The following is a 17,988-nucleotide window of genomic DNA, read 5'->3' on the forward strand; positions in this document are numbered from 1 at the left end:
AGCATCTTCTGTTCTTCCGGTAGAAAGCCTCATTTTGCAATTGTAGTAAAGAATTATTGAAAAATTACTAGTCAAATCTTCCTGAGATAGTCCTTTATCTTTTTGTGATTTTTAAAAAAATTACATTGTAATTGTATTTTTGATGCCCCCTTCAAAAAAGGGAGGGCATATTGCTTTGCTGCCTTGTCGGTCGGTCGGTCAATCTGTCTGTCCACCAAGTTTACTTTCATATACATTTTTATATAAGAATATCTAGGTCAAGTTCTGTTTTGGGTATGATTGAGCCATGTTGGACAGAGTGATGCCCCTTGGACAAAGAATAATTAAATTATTTGCAGTTTCTTTTCATTTTCTTCCCATGTATGTGCAGGATGAGGGGGCTAAAGTTTTTCATAAACATCTCTTGTTTAACTGTTACTTTTTTACATGGACATTTTACTTTCCTGGATTCAAGAGCAGTGAAATTTTAAAGCTTTTCTTGTGCTTGTGTACAAATGTACTTAAAATTTCAATTTGGTTCTAGAACTAGGAAAAGTGGAAGGAAACACCAAAATTTGAACCTTGCCAATAATATTAAATTTGTTGCAGCTGTGGCTTTTACATTTCATAAGTGCATTTCCTGTGACAAGACCTCTTTAAGTACAAAAATTATTTCAGCTCTAAACCATGGAGTTTGACCCACTTTTTCAACATTTTACTAAACTTCAACCTTGGCCTTGACTCTTTAACAATGCTTTTACATTTCATATTCTCGTAACAATGCTTTCTGTGGGTACCAACAGTTTTGATCTCTAAATCTTGGTGTTCAACATGCATTTGGGAATGAAAGATATTCTACCGTTCAGTATTATTACTGTACTGTTGAATTTTCAAAATTTTCACCTTTTCACCTTGACAATGAATGATTTTTGGGGCATCACTGTTTCTCAGATCTTGTTTTTCTATGGCTCTCGTAGACTGTGGTACATAGTAAGGGGCCAAATTATTATAATAAAATATTTCAAGGTCTTTTTATACGCCCGTCTTAAGACGGGACGTATTATGTTATAGGCTTCATGTCCGTCTGTCTGTCTGTCTGTCCGTCTTTTAGCTTTTCTCGTGTCCGGCTCATAACTTGAATACTATAAGGCCTAGAGTTATCAAACTTTGTCAGCTGATACTTCTTGGGTAGAAGGTGTGTCGCACACAAAAAGTAGGTCGCTCTGACCTATAATTAAAAAGTTATAGCCAAATATAGAAAAATCCTGTCCGGTCCATAACTAGAAAACTATTAGACTTAGAATCATCAAACTTGGCCACTTGATGCATCTTAGGTAGAGGGTGTGTCGCGACCTATTTCAAGGTCACTGTGACCTTTAATTAAAGTGAAATTTAAAAAAAAAAAGACTTTTTTTCTCTTCATTTACACACTCCAAAAAATGTAAAAGTATTGCACTATCCTTATTAGAAAAATGTTAAATCAAGAAAATACTTATTTTTTTTTAGCATATACTTGACAGCAATCTATAACAAATGTAATGTATGTTAAAGAAATTCCACCACTCCCATGAGTTTAATTATCAAGCACTGGTCAAGAAGAATTTTGATAACAGAAAATTGCATGTCAAATTAGAGAGAGAAATTAATGAGTTTAGTGTGAGGAAGAGCATCGGTGCTATCTATATCCCTTGAGTATTGGGCCAAATGGGTAATCCTGTTGAATTAAAAATAAGCTCTAGTTGGCTAGCATAAGTTTTAAAATGAATTTGATGAGAAGTAAATAAAACTAATTTGATTTTGCATAATAAACTATTTTGATATTGCATAATATTATGAACTTTAAAAAACTAATTTTATGGGGGTGGGGTGGAATCAGCATGTCCATATGAATTGCATATTAAAACCTGTCTGCCATTAAATCTAATAAAAAAAATCATTGAGGTTTTATATGTTTTAAAAATTCTTTATGGTAGATAGTGTAGATCCAATAATCTCTTGGGAGTAATGAGTAGACAAGCATCCAGTTAAAGATTAATTAATGTGTTCAATGTAGCAAGGCTATAGCTGTCTCAATCATTTCTTCAGAGCATTATCTTAACTGACAGTGTATCCTTTGGGAATTAGACAGAAGAACTGTTGGTCATTTTATATTTGATGGCCAGCATTTTATTTTCAAAATTAATTAGGTATAGATTAGGTTGTTAAGACTAATTTGACATTGTTTAATATGATAGGCATTTGGCAAGGTCTAACACAACCAGTATAGAAATCTATGAATGATGCAATATATGTTATAATTAATGCCTACACCACAGGAGATGGATAAACAAATTTTTTAAGGAGTTGAAAAATCATGGAAATCTAAAATCAAGGTCGACATGATTTTCTTGCACTTTTAATTGTTTAAGATAATTGTAATTTTTTGACGGGCGTATCATGCTGTGGCGTGGCACTTTATTAAAAAATTATTCTCAAGTATTGGGGTGAAACATTTATTTGCAAATATTACCCTGTTTTAAAGGTTCAAGTTTGTTCAAATCATTGATTATTTTTTCACCTTAAGAGAGGATATGTTTTACACAGATATACATCAGAAAAATTAATGTATAGTTAAGGTGTCCTTATTGAGTATTCTGGTCTTATTGTTATATCACATGACTAGTGCTAGACGTTTTGTGAGTATAATTACTGTTTTCAAATATATAATATCTAAGTTATAATTTTCTCTTTAATCTGTTTTTCGAAAAGAAATAATTTTCATTCACAAAAAAATTATAGGAAAAATGAATTTCTGTCAATCTTCTCATAAAGAGAATTTAGTCTCTTCTGTTTTATTTATTGTTATTTTTTTTATTTTTATATATTAAATTTCATGAGTTTCAGATTTATAAACTTAAGAGAAATTGAAATGCATAGTTTAGGTGATTGCTGATTATTTTGGCACTCTTGCTTATAGTTAATTTACAAAAGTTTCTATTTTTCTCTCTGTTTTATTGAAAGAAATAATAATTTTCATTCACAAAGAAATTAAAGCAAATATGAAATTCTGTCAATCTTTACACTAAGAGGATTTAAACTGTTTTATTTTGATTTATTTTAATGTTTAATTTTACAGGCAAACAAAGAAAATTAAATAAAAAACATTTACAAACTTATATTCAATTTGTTTGCTTTCTTCCACTGAAAGATACTGTTTTTTATTGGCAGTTTTGGTGTTCCAGTGCTGTTACATAGTCAGTTTATATCCACGTGTAAAAAGGACCTTCGAATTTGACCTTATAACCTTTGTCGCAGAAGGTGCTGGCGCGAAAATTATACCTCACTTTTGAAATGCCGTTAGTGTTGAGTACAGGTCTAAATTTGAAATTATTTACAGAGGTCTATTGTCACAGTAGATACTGACAGGGAAAGATCACTGCTGAAATGTAATACGTCTCATGTGCAGGTCTTTGCAACCATTCACGGGTAAGTGATGGTGTCTCAATACGAGTGAAAATTCAGAATTCAAAGGACGTCAAACATGCATCTAGTTCAGAGTACTTAAACGTTGAAAATGGATCTGTCCCTTATATGAAATTTTGTTTTAAGGACATGCGCAAGATAGCTAGATCTGCAGCTAGTACTTAATATTTTATATTGATCGAGGTGTCAAAAATGAAATGAAAGGAGGGGGGAAACTCTTCCATGTGTGCGTAATTCTCCACTAACAATTCCGTAAGAAACCTTTTAAAAATTAGAAAAAGAATCCCAAAGAACCAAATTGAATTTGAAATTCAATATCTGTATTGGATTCCTAAACTTCATAAAAATCCTTACAAACAAAGATACATATACGGTTCCAGTCAATGCTCAACCAAGCCTCTTTCTTTATTCCTCACTAAGATATTAACAGTATTGAGGGAGAAACTTCAAGAGTACTGTGCAACAATATATTCAAGAAGTGGTGTAAATCAGATGTGGATACTTAAAAATTCCAAGGAACTTTTGGACAATTTGAAATCACAAGATTTTACAAAATTAGCAGCTTAAAAACTTAAGACTTTTCAACATTACACACAACCATTCCCCACAATAAATTAAAGTCCAGGCTTTTTGATATCATTGACAGTTGCTTTTTCAATAAAAATGGAACTCGTAAATTACTTAGCTTGTTATTGGTCATATGTAAAATTATTTCAATTGTTAAAAAAACTTGCTTTTTCAATAAAAATGGAACTCGTAAATTACTTAGCTTGTTATTGGTCATTTGTAAAATTATCTCAATTGTTAAAAAAACATTTGATTGTACACACAAGTACTCTGAAGTTGATATCAATAAGATGCTTGAGTTTCTGATTGACGATATCTATAATTTGGTTTTTGGAGACCAGGTCTTCCAACAATCAATTAGAATTCCCGTGGGCACCATCTGAGCCTCTTTATTAGCAGACCTATTTTTGTATTCATATGAAGTAGATTTGTCCAACATCTTATAGGTGAAAAGAAGAAAACACTTGCTGTGGCCTTCAACTCGACACTTAGATATATCGACGACGTATTGTCAATTATGGTAATTTCCATTCAAATGTCGATACGATATATCCTGGTGAGCTTGAGATTAAAGATACCACAGAGTCTGACACATCTGTTTCATATTTAGATATTTTACTTGAAAAAGACGTTAATGGCAATCTAACAACCAAGCTCTATTATAAAGGTGATGAGTTTATCTTTAAAATCGTCGACTTTCCTTACTTATGCAGCAATATACCTTCATCACCGGTAACCGCATACGGAGTTCATATATCTCAGTTAATTCGATACGCAAGAGCATGCTCTACATATAAACAATTTCTAAAACGAGGTAAATTATTGATTAACAAGTTGATGAAACAAGAATATCAACAGTCTCGTTTAAAGGCATTATTTCGTACGTTCTATGGTCGATACAACGACCTTGTCAGCAAACACAATTTAACATTGAGTCAAATACTGACTGATGTTTTTCTTACTAATTGTTTGTCCATTATTCATACACTGAATTGACGACGAATTTTCCCGTCAATTCCATATCATGACAAGGAGCACACGGCGGATTTGACCGTTCGGCAGGGGATACTCACTCCTCCATTGCACCTGATCATACCTCTGATGTTTGACGGTTCGTGTTTGCTCTGCTCCTATTTTGTACTGTTTTTTGACTTTTGATCCTGAATCTGTTCGTTATCTCCATATGTTACATTCTTCATATACATGTATGTAAAAATGTGTACGCAATGTTCATTGTTTCAAAATTTATTAATAAGAAAAAAATCACATATAGACTTTCAAAACATTCCATGACTTGCACACATAGTAAGAAACGGGGTCATTAGGCTTACACAGTGTATAGCACAACGTTAGATGCGGAGTCGGCAAACATCCACAGAACGAATTAGCTACTGGCCTAGAGTGACAAAAAGATCACTAAACTTCTAAAACAAATAAATCCTCTTTGTAAAGAGTAAAATGCTTCACAGAGAGTTTGATATGTAGCCAACCGACTTGGAACCACCGCAAGCAATTCCACTTTAGACTCTACATATCTACAACAAATACATCTACTTCACATTGAGTAATTTTAAGATATGGAGTCACTAATGAGATATGCACGTATCTTCCGGCCATTGTGTACTGAGGACAGTTGATGGTCACTGAAGTAACTCATCTCAAACAATTCGACCTTTTAAATGCTAGATATCTACAACAAATACATCTACTTCACAGAGGGTTAGATACGGAGTCACCAGTGAGATTTGTACGTATCTTCCCATTGTGTACTGTGGACAGTTGATGGTCACTAGTTGAGACAACACTCCTGGTCCAGCAAAGAAACCACAGAACGAGGTAATATTTGACAGTGTTATTCCGGTGCTGACTGTTACATCCTTAAGCCTGGCCGACTCATCTAATTGCAGATATAAAAAGTATTTTAATTTATTATAAAATGTATACTTTTTTTTAATGGAGATCAAGCTTAAAATTGTTTAAACCAAAGATATTATCCTCAGACTTACTAAAAGGCCTTTGGATTGCTTAAACCAGTCTTACAAGAAATCTAGGGTGTTTAAAAATTTTTGTTCACCATTTTCATGTAGGTGGGATGAAAGCGATTCGAAGGCCGTCTCATGCCACGGTTCGGAGTCCCAGAGTAGGAGATGATCGTACATTTTGCCGTGGATTGCGACGACGGTAGACCTACCTATTCCATAAAAGTCCAGGCCCCTGTTGACAATTCTAACAGTTAGGATGTAATAATTATCCAGAAGGTCAACCCTCCACCAAGGGTTATCGTCCCCTGTGTCAGTGTGGGAGCAGGTGTTTTCGATGATATCCGTCCCTCTATCGCCATCCACGGCTTTTGCAGCATCGTCAGTTTGAAAGGTGGAAGATTGTACTGCGGGTTTACCGACAGCAACATTCGTCAACACTGAGCAAACAGAGTATCAAAGATGAGATATTTTAGCGTTTAAAGTGACGAGATGAGAAAAGTTTACATTTTTTTACTTACATAAACGGCATCGATCAGACAATATCATATGGGACTCTGAGTTACATGTCGCAAGTATATCTCCGGATATAGCTATGTAACCATGGTTACAACTGCCATTGACTGTGTCGCCTGGGAAGAGTGCTTTGTTGACATCCAAAACTCCATTTTCCAAGTCAGGGGAACATGCTGAAACCAGATATTTAGACAAGACTGTTAAGAGTTTTCCATGTAAACTCCATGTTTGGAAGGTCATGTGTTCGAATCACGACCGCGATACCGGCCTTGGCCGTAAAAAGTAGGCAGCAACATTTCCCTCACCAAACGCTCGGCACTTTGAAGTGAAAGTTGTGGTTTCTTCGAAAGAGACCTTAAGAACTGAGGCACCGTGTCATGGCAAACTGAAGAACCCTCACTGCTTAATGGTCCCTAATTTGAGCCCTTTACCGGTAAAATCGATAAATGCTGACGTCTTTATATGAGTAAAATTCTCGAATGGGACGTAAAACAAGATATACAATAAATCAGTCAATAAGATTGTAATGTAATAAGAATTCATAAAAATTTCATGTCAGGATACGATCTTACTTAAGAATTTCCATATAGCCAATTTTTCACGAAAAAATACACATCTGATAAAAATTTAAAGGAATTGGCTGTTTTTGCCCCGTATGGAAGAAATTTTGCACCATAAAATTATTTTGAATTCTTTTTTAGAGATTCCCTCGCATTAATGATTTAATCTTATTAATAACATGAATAAGATGGCATGCAATCTTATGGTTATATGTTGGAACATTAACTGTGCATTAGATTCAATCTGATTAAAATCAGATCCTTTGATCAGCTCAAATAGATCGCTACACATCCGCAATCTATGTGAGCGGATCAAAGGATCTGTTTTTCATCAAATTGGCATTAGACTACATAAATTACAATCCAAAATTCCATGAAAACTGAGTTAATTGTTTACCGTTCTTTGATATATCCGTACTGTTTTGATATTCAGGTTCATTTAGTCTGTTTGATTGTCACCCTTATTCACCATTCTACAACGTAACGCTATATATTTTTGTATGTAAAACAAATAAGAACATCACTCCTTTGCCAAAATTTTGTCATGATCAGTAGATGACCACTTTGATACATCGGTTGTTTTCACTGAATAAATGATTTATTGATAGTATGCTGTTATACGTCCTATTCAAGATTTAATATTCCACTCACTGGTAGAGAAGTCACCAAATACTGGACCATTACATTGTTCTCAGAGCAACTGAGTAATGATTTTTTTTCATCATGCCATCGTTTGAATACCGGGACACAGGGCCTCAGTTTGTAAGGATTTCATCTGAAGGAATCGCAACTTCAAAATGCCGAGTGTTTGTTGAAATACAGTTGCTATTTATTTTTAATGTCTTAGGTCAGTTTCGACCTCATTCAAACCCTCAACTTTCTGCTCATAGAGCGAGCACTCTACTAGCACAGGAACTTGTGGACAGGACCCTTCCTTCCCCCCTGATATTCAACCCCGCGGGGCTTATTTGACTTTTTTCACAAATTATATTTATAACACTAATTCATCATGTGTGCAATAGGAAAAAATCATCAAAACCCCAAACTAATCGCTCCACAAAAACACCCCACTATATATTATATGAGACGAGAATTTATAGATATATTTTTTAAAATAATGTTTATATTTGTTTGTTAATACATCTCCTTCAATATTTAAAATGAAACATGAATTTCAACAGACATCATATTTGCCACTTGATATTGATAAATATGAGCCAGCTCCAGAAAAAAGTATCTTAAGGAAAAACATGTTTAACTAATTAAAAAAAAAATTAAATCCGGTTTTCCTATACATCAACTTTTGTTCTTGCAAATTTTCTTTAAATAATTGAAGATAGATTAACTCTGAAATTGATTTAATAGTAAGTGATTATTTTTCTTTAAAAAAAATATTAAAGATATTGGCATATGTACTCAAAGCAATTTGGTCTACTCGTATCAACTTAAACCTCGAGTTAACATTTTCTTGAATTGATTACAAAAGAGATTCAAACGTTTATGATATCTAAATATTTGAAAAAAAGGAAATGTTTATCTTACCTCTTATATTGTAGAATTCCAAATCTCCTTCAATTATAGCTGATGATAGATTTGTGTTCACTTTTTGCGAAAATAATAAACAATTCGCAGTTCTTTTATTCCAAGCGTAAGAAAGACATTGTCCAAGAAATTCTGTGCATTTTGCACCACACGCTAATTTACTTCCCATTATTAAACCTGGAAGAAGGATTCCTTCCTCATGTATGTTATCAAATACAGGTGCTTTGAAGAAAGGCACGTTTCTATTCAAGGAACATGTTAAACTTTGGATGACGCAAATATGAAAAAATGATTGTATTTGCCTCAAATACCCCATAAGTGTTGATATTCTTTTTTCATATGATATTGAAAGACATTTTAAGGTCCATTTTTTCATAGGACACTGAATTTAAAAAAATTTCCATATAAAAACATACTTTTTTAAAAATTTATTTATTGAAGAACGCAAGATAAAGAGGTCCTAAAACAAAGTCCGGTAATTTTTAAAAATTTTAAAAAGAAAGTCCGGTAATTTTTTTTAAAATTTTTTTTAACTTAATGAAGGAATGCCGAATTAAGAATCTTGATTTGTTGAATAAAAATTGGCATTACAATTGAAAAAAAAATTTCTCCTGCAAGAATTCAAGCAAATTACCAAACACCAACTAATTCATGCAGTCTACAAACGACGAGTTACTTATCAATCAACATTTGAGCTCTTCCCAACAAGACTTGCGAGGACAGTTTTAGCATTAGCAGTCTACAGAGAAAGTCCTCAGATATCCATCAGATATTCATATCTTTTTATAAATCGATGATATTTCTACTTTTAATGGAGTTCTTGGTCTTTCAGCAACACTGTTTTAACAAAACTTATTGAGGCATTTCACTTTTTTGGTAGTAAATTTAGCTGAAAATCGAATGGAGTCCTCACATATATATTGATAACACTGTTACATTCCAGTATAGTTCATTGCTTTTATAAAGGAAATATTGTATTGAAAATCAATATTAAAATTTTTTTTTAAGATGTATTAATTTGAAGTTTAATGAGAGGGTTGACTTACTTTGCATCTCAATTATTTTTAGATTAAATTGTACAAAAATGTAGACTACAGGACACCCATTAAAGAACATCAGAAAATCTATATATACTTAAAGCTAAGAAAAATCCTTATTTTTTAATCAAGGAAAAGTCAATATACGACGGTGTAATGACTTCTTTTGGATTTTGTGTTAGTCCGGAAGAAAACAAAACACTGTAGAATCAATTAAACAAAAATAAATTTATTTTACAGATAAAACAAATGAATAAACAAACAAAAAATAGCACAAAAACCTTACATACACCACACTCGCAAACACTCACACAGAGAAAGAAAAAATATAACTTTATAAAGATTAAACTGACAAGACCATGAACAATGACCTTAAAGCTGCGTGTGAGAAATAAATATCAAAATAAACCTTTTTTTTTTTTAATGAAAACAGTAAGTTTTGTATTAAACAATAATTAACTTCAAGTTGTTTAAAAAAAAGCTCAAAATAGAATTTGTACTTTCAATACTTTTTACTGTAATATAACTTTAGAAATGTTTCTTGAATAAATCAAATTTGAAGTTTGTCTGAGAACTGTTCCTACATTGTAGTTCAACACTAATATCAGCACCACGGGGCTTCCGACACCACTGTGTCCATACAACGCTCTAGACCGCCGGACTCACAGGTCTCCCACTTCTAACGTCTATGTAGTCGTCTGTCCATCCGTTAGACGGACGCTATGGCTTTATCATTGGTCTGTAATGATGAAGTACACGTAGTACCACCGCCGCCCCTCCGTATGCTCCGGTCCTAGACACAAACTGACCACTCACATCTGCTGTCCTAAGCCCCTAGCCCCTCGTATAGTCTATGCCCTTTTGCACTAAAATAAATTAAACGGCCTTTCTAGAATACTATCAAATAACAGATTTATCCACCTACCTAACACAAAACAAGTATACAGACAAAAAGTAACAAACTCTTATAAACAGATAAATAGTAACGAAAACCAGCTTACCGGCTGGAGAAAACAGAAATGACCACACACAGAATTTCAACTTTCCCTGGCTACCAGTTCCAGACATATTTCTAGAATTCATCAGAAAACAAGAGGCCCATGGGCCTTATAGGTCACCTGAGTATCATGCAACAACTTTCCAACAATTGAATTTGATTCATTTTTTAAACCACAGGCCATGAAATTCACAATTTTGAAAGAGACACCATTGCTGATAATAATTATACACTCAGCATGCTTATTTGGGTTACTTAATACCCAGAGGAAGATCAGAGTAACAAAGACAAAATGCATTTCCACTTTTAGTGAATTTCAGAGCCTCTGGGTTAGGGCTTGTTGTGTTAGTGCGGGTCCACAGATGAGCTCCCCATCCCACAGGAACCACTGACGCTGGGGCCACATCTTTCAAAATTTTGGAATTTTTAAAAATTCTATTTCATCATGCTGTTCATTAATACCAAACTGCAGATTTCAAAGCATTAAATTATTTTAGACTATGTTACCCCCCCCCCCCCCAAAAAAAAATACCTCTGTCCCAGGGGCGAGGAAATTAACCATATTTGGAAGAAGCAGGTTTTTTTGTCAAAGATATATACTAAGATCATTGGCATTATACCCAACAACAAAGGAAAAGATTTTCAAAGAATTCATGCATTTTCACTGTATAAACATTAGAGCCGCGCCCTAACACAAGAAGCCAAATTCTCAAAGAGGCATCCTTCCTCCTCATAACTATGTACATAGTTCATTGGTTAAATATCCAGGTGCAGAAAAGAAGAGTTTTAAAGAAGTTATGGATTTTCACTATATAATCAATAAAGCCCCGCCCTAACACTGGAACCCCCAACCCAGGGGCCATAAAATTCCAAATTTTGGAAGAGGTAGCCTTTTTCAACATAACTATGTACTTGATTAGTTTATTTAATACTTAGGAGCAAAGAAGAAGATTTTCAAAGAAATAATTCATTTTTTACTATATAATCTATACAGCCCCGCCCTAGCACTAGAACCCCTGATCCTGGGGCCATGAAATTCACAATTTTGGAAGAGGCAGCCTTATTCAACATAGCTATGCACTTGGTTAGTTTGTTTAATGCCCATGAACAGAGAAGAAGAATTTCAAAGAATTTTTGCATTTTCACTATATAATCTAGATAGCCCCACACTACCACTAGAACCCCTGACCCTGGGGCCACGAAATTCACAATTTGAAAAGAGACAGTCTTATTCAACATAACTATACACTTGGTTAGTTTATTTAATGCCCACAAACAGAAAAGAAGAATTTCAAAGAATTAATGCATTTTCACTATATAACCTATATAGCCCCACCCTAGCACTAGAACCCCTGACCCTGGGGCCATGAAATTCACAATTTTGGAAAAGGCAGTCATTTTCAACTTACCTATGCACTTGGTTAGTTTATTTAATGCCCAGGAGCAGAAAAGAAGAATTTCAAAGAAATAATGCATTTTCACTATAAAACCTGTTTAGCCCCGCCCTAGCACTAGAACGCCTGACCCTGGGGCCATGAATTTCACAATTTTGGTAGAGGACTCAGTGCTGTTTACAATCACACAAACAGTTTGACTGCTTGATGTCCAGGAGTAAAGAAGAATATTTTTAAAGATTGCACTAATTTTAGTGGTTTTTGCCCCACCCCCAGGCCCCAGGGGGGCAGGGACCATGAAATTCACAATTTTTGTTTCCCTTCACCCATAGATGCTATATGCCAAATTTGGTTGAAATTGGTTCAGCGGTTTCAGAGAAGAAGCGTAAAATGTTCAAATGTTAACGCACGACGCACGACGAACGACGCACGACGACGGACGAAAACAGATAGCAATAGGTCACCTGAGTTTTACTCAGGTGACCTAAAAAGAACGTCCACGGTGACCAAAACCGTAGACGTGGCGTGTAACAACGCCTTATTCACTGCCACGCGTCGCTTTCCTTCTGACCCAACCAGTTTTCTAAATTTAGCTTATATACACACCCTCAAAAGTACGGAAACGCATAACCACCAAAACTCACAAGGAAAACACAAAATCAAACATAAAATTTAACTAAAAAAAAGTCAACTTCATCAAAGACGGATTATCAAAAGTTAGTGGATTGATGCGATAAAATAAATACAATGCAGTCTGTGCTTACAAATAAAAAGGAATATAGAACAACAATATTCAGAGAACAAAAGAGTTTTTTTTTCTCAATTACACTTTGGTTGGAAAACGTCACCATCGATGGTGCAGCACCTGGTCATACCATTGCTTACAAAACATCATTTTTTTAAAAAATGAAGATTAAATTATTTATATTTTATTATATGAATGTATAAATTGATACTTATTAATTGTTTAAAAATTCATTGATATACCTTAATTAAGGATAAATAACACAAACTTTTTTTCAGAAATGAGCAATATTTCTGAGACTCATAGGTTTACGTTTTAAAAATTGGTAATCTGAATGATGTTTACCAAGAATAGTGGGAGACTTTTTTTGGATTTTGCCGAAAGGTTAAACTTTCGGCAAAATTTTGTATGGAATTACACAGAAAGCAAAACAAAGTCTCATATCTAAGCACCATGGAAAACTTACGATTTATCATATTTCAGGGATTTATTAATGTCATTCCAAATAAAATCAGTTAAAATATATATATCAATTTATGCATCAAATTTTTGTTTGTGTTAACTACCATTTAGCGATTTTAAGTTTATGGCGCTCTACCACGAACCCTTTGATAACTCCTCGTACATTTAGTTGATAAATATCAAATATCCTTTCATAAACTGAATAATAATCATTTTTAATGACATATATTTTTATGCTATATCTGGCGACTTACTAGAAACGTTGCTATTGCAGCATATGTCACTAGAAATGAAATGAAAAAGAGATGTCTTAGTAAAATATTTCTGCAAGCATCAAGCATATGATAATGTACGAGGGTTGATCCAAAAGTTCGTGGAATTTTTTCATATTTTATTTATTTTTAAGTGGAATTGGTTGAAAATTACAAATGATAATATAGACACTTGATGAACATTTTGAAGTAAAAATCAGTTTAAATATCTTTGATAGTAACTCTATGGCAGTTGCCATAGAAACGGTTGTTTGGAAACGCCGGGGAAACATTAACGCGTTTATTTTCATTTTAATTTTTAATATGTGAAATGAGAATTGAACCGCCCTATATGGTATATAAAACGAAAATTTTGTCATTGTTACGATTGCCTGATCTAATATTATACAATTATTGCTGTTTTTTTTAGGTCAATACAATGATTTAGCCATCTGAGGAGTACAATATTCACCGAGCCCAGAGGGCGAGGTGAATATTGTACTTCGAAGATGGCTAAATCATTGTATTGACCGAAAAAAACAGCAATAATTGTTTTATTATATGATTCACTGATAAAATGATACAGCTCATTACTTGTTTGCATTTAATCAAGTCCTAGCCAAATACAAGAGAGAAGCAGAATTGAAATGTAAATAAACCTCACCAGTCGTATCAATTTGAATTTTTTTTTTTATCAATTTTAGTTGCCATGAAAAAAGAATATAATTTCAGTCTTTTTTTATAGGATATATTTTGAAAAGAGGAATATATCATCAGGGAAAACTGACACCAAAAAAAGTAAAAATTACGGTTCAGTAAAAGTGTTGGAGGGCGCCCCTGCATCCCCTCTTACCACCCTCACCCGAAAATATATACCCGCTTATGTTTTGTTCAAATGAAAAAAAAAGTCATAGCCGTTTTAATAACTTTCCAAAACAATTTGTATCAATTTGGAATTTCCCGATCTATTTTTAGATCAATGTAGAGGAAATAAATCCTTGTATTCACCTGGAACGTCACGTGCAGGTCAATACAACGTAATATTTTTCTAACATAGTTGGATCTCAGCCAATCAGAGAGATGGAAATTATTCAATCATATAATAAAAACCGTTGTATAAACGTTTTACTGAATTTACTGGAATTTTTGTTTATTAGTTAATGATTTATTGTTCGTCTTTAAGTAGTTGGACAACGTCAAATTTCGGTCAAGTCATACGTTTTTTGAAAATTCCGGAATCACTCTATCTTAAATGCATATATTATTGACAAAGCCTTGGGAAAAAATGCATTTAGTTAATGCATTTAGTTACTGGTTTTCCAGTGGCATAAGAAATTTAAGAAAATAGAACTTCTATGGACGTTGATTAAAGGTGTTGTCGCTTTTTGGAGGTTCTGTTAAGTGCATGTCCCCCTAAACAAATTAAAGGCGTTAATGGGCATTGTTGGCTGCCGTACTGTTCTTGACATTGCTACTGAAATTGGAACATCATATGGAAAGATGGGGGTATTTTGAAATATGAGTGAAAAATGTAGATAAGTTCGTGTGAGAGGATACCCAGGCTTTTCTTGATGATAAAAATGGAGTAAAGGACAGCATTTTGTAGAATTACGTATTCTGATTGGACATTAGAGCGAGTTGCTTCTATAACGTGACGTGACATATCTAACTTGACGTTACGTCGAAGTCTCCCCCTGGTTTCACAACTATCTATTTTCAGAAAGCTCGCGTGACCTCATTGGTAATTGGAAAGTGATGAAATTTTCCAATAGTGTTGAATTATGACTCCATATTATGAATATGCCTGTTGTTTGTTTTCATCAAATCACAATAAAATTTTAGAAAGAAATTCCACGAACTTTTGGGTCAACCCTCGTATTTTAGTAACCCGTTCAAGGGTCAATGGTTGCTCTAATTCCTTTATAATATTTTTTGAATATTATCAGAGTGGCTAAATTCAAATTCAAAGCAAGATGTTTGTGAAACACAGATGCCCCGTATGATAGCTTTTGGCGATGGTTGATGTTTCTCAAATGCAAGTCAAACTCCCAAGGTCAAGGGATGAAAAATGTTGTTACCCAAAGAAAGGACTTTCTCAATGAAAATACACATGTTCTTTGAAATAAAGAAGCTTCAGCAAAACCATTTAAAAGTTGTTGTCAAGGTTAAAGGTTTTTAAATATGCGTCAAATTCCAAGGTGAAAGTCAAAGGGTCAAATTAAAAATTAAAGGGAGAGACTGTCATATAAATACTCATGTCAAATATTAAAGCCCTAGCAGCACCTGTTCAAAAGTTAAGGCAAAGGTTAGAGATTTTCAAAAGAAATCTTAAAATTTTAAAATTCAAAAGTTTTAAAATGAATTTTTAAAGTTTAGACTGATCTCAACCAGAATTAAATAACTGTTAAAAATTTGGAAATAAATAACATTTTCCTAAGAATACTAGTTTGATTATGTACGAGTATAATAGGTGTTAAACATAATTAAACTTGACAGTCAAATAGATTTTTGAATTGAAAATATATGGAGGAGGCAACAAATTATTATTTTATATATGTTTTAATTTTGATCGATATCCGGATCACTTAAAATTTTTCTTCAAATTTTGCAAGTTCAATTTCTTTTTAAAATATATGACAAACATGCTCTCTCCATTTGTGACTTGTTTTGTGGCGTTTTCAACCATAATTGTGTTTAAAAATGTTCACAAATAATGTGTTTTATTTTCATGAAAATAATTTTTTTTTTATTAGAAAAATAAAAAGTCAGCCTTAAATATTTCCTTACAAATCTTATTAGACATTCATATTATCTATTTATTTCTAGCAATGTTAAACCGTAAAGCGACTCATTTTGCAAATAAAACATTTTTTTCATTTACTTTGAAAAATACGAAAAAAAATTGAGATAAAATGATAAATAAGAGCTAGTATTGGTCTTTCAGTGCTGAAACCATTGTTATAAAGAGATGACTTAAAGATCTATTAAATGAAAGTTTGGTGTGTCATTAATATTCCTCCTTAAAGAAATTCTTATTCTGAGAAATAATTAGAGAGAACAACATTCAGATCATCATCAGAATCTAACTGTTCCGAAAAATATATCTTGAAAATTGATATAAATACTTGATAACTTTTAGTACCAGCTACTTAAGAACAAGTAAACAGGTCTTAAACGTATGTTGTTGTAGCTTCCTGGGTACCACTTGCGAACTTGCACAATCAATTACATGTATCTTGGGGCTTCCTACAGAATAATTTACAAAAAATTAATTTGGACCTGGATTTTCCTATGCCAGGTTATATAAAGGGGGGACGTATGGACACGCATGGACACATTTTCTATTTCTGCAGAGGAATTTATGCATGAGAGTAATCAAGAGTAATCGTTTTTAAAAACATTAGCTTCATAATGCCTGCATGCGTGTACGATGTTTATCAATGTTGTAGTTAATAAACAACAGAAAATGAAATGTTAACAACTTCCATTTATATAGAGGAGCTATTGTCTGGATTACAAAGATGTTCTTCCGTACTGTGAACGATGTTTGAAAAAAGTCTAAAAAATCAAACTGCTGATTCTATTTTCGTAAGGAGTGCGGAAAGAATATTAAAGTATCCATAGGGTTGTGCTCCCATATGAATTTATCATTCATAATTGAATGATGAACTTGAGCTAAATTTAAAAAAAAATACATCACGTTGATAATTGCAAAGTTGACTTTGAATATAATATAACGTTTCCTTTTCGCAAAGTTTCTAGAAAACTCTTGCCTTTTATTGTTTTTAGGTGCTTTTTTTGACTTTGAATATTTAAAAAGTTCTCCGATCTAATGATTAAGAGGGTTTGTTTTATTGCCAAAGTTAAAATCATTGTGTTTGGAAAAAAGATCAAAATTATGAGTTTTGGCCCTAGATTTATAATTTTATACAATATGTGTTTGTGAAACACTAATGACCCTAGATGGCAACTCATGGAAAATATAAAGATTATAAAATGCAATTCAAATTCCTAGAACAAGAGAAAAAGTTTGGTACCAAATTAAAGGTTTTGCCAAACACACCTCTGAGATATGAAAGCCATCGCAAAAACTATTCAGAAATTTGATCAAAGATTTAAGTTTTTCAAAGCTTAGTCAAAGTTTAAGCTTAAGTTCAGGAGGTCAGGAATATCAATTTGGTAGTTACGAAAAGTCTTGTCACAAGGATAAAATCCGTGAAATATAAAGCCTTAGTGCCAAGCATTCAAATGTTATGGTCAATTTTAGCATTTTTCAAAAGTAAATCAAACTTGAGGTCATGACCAAAAATAGAAGCAAAATATAAGTATAGAAAAAAAACCAAAGACTTTGCCACAAGGAAATTATTGCAGAATATTTGAATTTACTTTTGATGTTCAATAAATGAATTCTTACCTTTCATAGATTTTTAAAAAGATGAGACGTGAATGCACAATAAAGTTCATTTACTAGTAATTTAAATTAAATGTTATGGTTAT

The 17,988-nt window shown here is 33.1% G+C and overlaps 1 protein-coding gene across 1 annotated transcript; it reads right to left on the reverse strand.

The window, feature by feature from the left end:
* Positions 1-5,690: 5,690 nt before the first annotated feature.
* LOC134236658 (fucolectin-1-like) lies at positions 5,691-6,434 on the reverse strand (the record flags this gene model as incomplete). The annotated part of the gene is made up of 2 exons (XM_062718830.1): positions 5,691-5,905; positions 6,200-6,434. Coding segments are annotated over 2 exons (450 nt in total), but the record flags the coding sequence as incomplete, so codon positions are not given.
* Between the last annotated feature and the right edge of the window lie 11,554 nt (positions 6,435-17,988).

The sequence above is a fragment of the Saccostrea cucullata genome, unplaced genomic scaffold (genome assembly GCF_032062105.1).
Source record: "Saccostrea cucullata isolate Sc308-1 unplaced genomic scaffold, CSIRO_AGI_Scuc_v1 ctg443, whole genome shotgun sequence".
Taxonomy (NCBI): domain Eukaryota; kingdom Metazoa; phylum Mollusca; class Bivalvia; order Ostreida; family Ostreidae; genus Saccostrea; species Saccostrea cuccullata.